This window comes from Temnothorax curvispinosus, unplaced genomic scaffold (assembly GCF_003070985.1).
Source record: "Temnothorax curvispinosus isolate PA1 unplaced genomic scaffold, ASM307098v1 QBEX01017195.1, whole genome shotgun sequence".
NCBI lineage: Eukaryota > Metazoa > Arthropoda > Insecta > Hymenoptera > Formicidae > Temnothorax > Temnothorax curvispinosus.
The window spans coordinates 2095-5367 of record NW_020226975.1 but is presented as its reverse complement, the minus strand read 5'-3'; the positions used below and the strand labels follow the sequence as shown (position 1 = coordinate 5367).

Genomic DNA, 3273 nt, shown 5'->3' with positions numbered 1-3273 from the left:
ATAATCCGGCATTTTGCATACACTGTGAAAAAAATCCAGGCTTTTTTCGATTGAAGTAATCGGATAATCCCTCACGAAAATTAACTTGAGAACGCTGGAAAAACCCTGCCGAGCTGATATAGGGGTCGATGTTGAATCTTAATTACGCGAGGAGGATATCGGTAATGCGCCGCGTAGCAGGCGCAAACCAAACACTTTCGCCGCCCGAGCCCGCGTTGCCGCCCGCGCCGTACGCCTTTCGTCGTACAGCCCGCGTTGTAATCGGATAAAATATTCAGCTCACTGACATCGTTGCCCAATTTTTACTCAATACACACGTACGCACGCACGCACGCATGCACGCACGCACGCACATACGCACACACGCACGCACGCACGTTTTGGAAAGCTCTTGACATAAGCTACAAGAATATGCATTGAAAAATAGGGGTTTCCATTTAAGAAATTAAAGGTGTCGTTTACGTGAGCTTTAAACGACCATCCAAGGTCAAACCAATGACATTATCCTATGTCCCCCTTCGAATCAAACAACTTTTGTCTGAAATGTTTTTCCGTATGTTTCATATTTTTTTATATTTGCCTGCATCTTTTCAAATGGGCCCTGTGTATATATACATGTTTAATATGTTTAATTTTAATATAAATATAAATAAAATACACTTAGTGGAGGCAAATTAGACCAAAAAAGTGCGTTATCTCGGAACCGGTTAAAACTACTCGGATTTGAACGTTTTTTTTTTTAATGTAGGTAATTAAAAACACTACAATGTTTATGGGTTAAAAATTGACGTTTTAATTTAAATAATTATTAAATAAAAATTTATTAAATAAACAATTAGCGTCAATTTTCAACCCATAAACATTGTAGTGTTTTTAATTACTTACATTTAAAAAAAAAACGTTCAAATCCGAGAAGTTTTAACCGGTTCCGAAATAAAAACCTAATTTACCTCCACTAACTTGATTTTTCAAAATTATAGTATTGGAAAACGGTTAGTACAAAATTTTAGTGAACGCTGCAGTAAAAAATGCTTACGTATCTTTTACTTTCCAACGAATGACTGCGAGATTACACGGTGCGCGAGATTAATCGCAGAGGTTCAGTAACATTTATATATACATAGTTGTAGTATACGAACGCTAGCGTAACTATATAGATTGCAATGTAAAAAAGCGGGCGGACGGGCTTTCGCACAACGCGTAATACGTATAAGCATAAGATATAACTTTTCCATTTCCTTAAGGTGTAGTGTACGCACACGTGTATCGGGGATCTCGAATGATCGAGGCGACACGCGACGCGACCGCCTGGCGCCCGCGGTAGAAGAGGGTGGAGATAGCGCGCGTCTGAATAAGACAGTGCGCGCCTACGTGCAACGTGTAACCGCGCCACACGTAGCCAGACCGCCGAAACGGCCAGCCGCGCGAGATTCGCTATAATTATTTCAATTGTGAACAATGGGTTCTTACGGAAGCAAGTCTTCGTCGTCGACGGAACCCGAGGCGGCAACGACGTCGACGATCACCGCGACGACGACAACATCGGCGGCAACGACGTCGGCTGCGACGCCGTTGTCTTTGTTTTTTTCGGACCCGACTTTGCCAATAGCGTGCCGCCAAGGTCCAACGACGTCGTCGTCGACGACCACCATTACCACCACCTCGACGACACCGGCGGCTGCGACAAAGCCGGTGGTAATGGTGTCCAAGCAAACGCAGTGGCAGAAATCGCCGAAGTCGAAGAAGATCCTGAGACCGTCGACAATAAGCAGGACGTCGCAGCCGACGTCCAAGACTTGGGCCGCGTCGCCGCCTGCGAAGCCCGGAACCATGGGAAAGCACACTCAGTGGGACTATCCCACTGAGAAGCCACGAAAGAGGCCGCGCAGAGTACGTTAACGGTTAAAAATTAATAATTCTCCACAGCGCAAAGGGGGGGGAGAGCACTTAAATTTATTTAATTTGTTTGTAATTTACAAATTTTTTCAGACAAACAAGCGCAACGAAAAGGCGCCACCGACGACGAGGAGACCGACGAGGTACCGGTCAACGCCCGGTAAATTTTATCAGGGCGACCAGCAGCAGCAGCCGCCATCGACGTCGTCGCAGGCGCCGCCTCCGTCATCATCAGGCGGATCCCAACCGACGGCGTCCACTGCGCCGTCGTCGACCGCGATATATTACGTTCCGATGATGCCACCTGCTGCTGCTGCTGCTGCGCCGCCGTCGGTGCAATATTATGCCCCTCCCCCATACCTACCCCCGACGCCACCATCGGGGTACTTTTCGCCGGGCGCTATCGCGCCGCCGCCAAGTTACTTCCCGCCGGGCGCCGGATACGCGCCGGGGACGGCGCCGCCGTATTTCCATCATATGCCGCCTTATTGAAAAAAAAAGGGTAGGTAAAGATGTCGACCACTCTATGTACGCAACATGCGGCTACGTGTCAAATTATTAATAGATCGCGATATCTTACACACAAAAATTTATTTATTTCTAATAAAAACATTGTATTTATTTGTTATGTTTTTTATTTTTTAGACGCGGTGTTGCGGCGGATCTTGTTCGCGTCGGTTTTGCGGCGAACCGTTTTTTTTATTTTTTTTTTCAACAATTATATACGAGTCGTTTTACTGGGCTAGTTAAACTGACAATACTACTTATATCGCATTGTAATTGTAAGGCAATTAGGAAAAATTATTATTTTTGTTACATTTTAATTATGGCTGTGCCTAACCCCTTTGTAATGGGAAATTATTCCCGAAAAACAAATAAATATATTGATTGATTGATTAAACTGATAAAAATGTAACCATACTTTTTCAAATACTTATCAATTACGCTTCAACTATATTAAAAATCATTAAAGTTTAAAATATTATTTTTATAAACTAAAATAGTCGCTGGCGCTTCGACGGTATTGAATATTTGAAAAAAAATTGTGTTTTCTCTCGCGATATATTTTTACTTTCGTTAAATAATAAAAATTAATTTTAGTTTTCGATTATATTACTTTAGATAACGAAGAGTAGAACTGTAGTTTAAAATAACATTATATTCGTAGTTAATTCGTAGTTAATTTAAAAAATGGACAGCTTTGAACAAATTTTTTTACAATGGAACAATCGCTATTGGTTCAACGATAATAAACATCTATTTTCCGATATATTTTCTTCAAGTAATGAAAATTAATTCCAATTTATGTTAGTTGTACCGATCAAGATTTCAATCTTTAAATACACGCGTATAATTAATTTCACAAACGAAGACTCG

At 42.1% G+C, this 3273-nt stretch overlaps 1 protein-coding gene across 1 annotated transcript; it reads left to right on the top strand.

Annotated features, from left to right (window-relative positions):
* Positions 1 to 1458: 1458 nt before the first annotated feature.
* On the top strand, positions 1459 to 2388 carry LOC112467363 (extensin-like). Its single transcript, XM_025035954.1, has 2 exons — positions 1459 to 1890; positions 1990 to 2388. Exons 1-2 carry the CDS (start codon positions 1459 to 1461, stop codon positions 2386 to 2388), a joined length of 831 nt encoding a protein of 276 aa, XP_024891722.1.
* Positions 2389 to 3273: the final 885 nt, after the last annotated feature.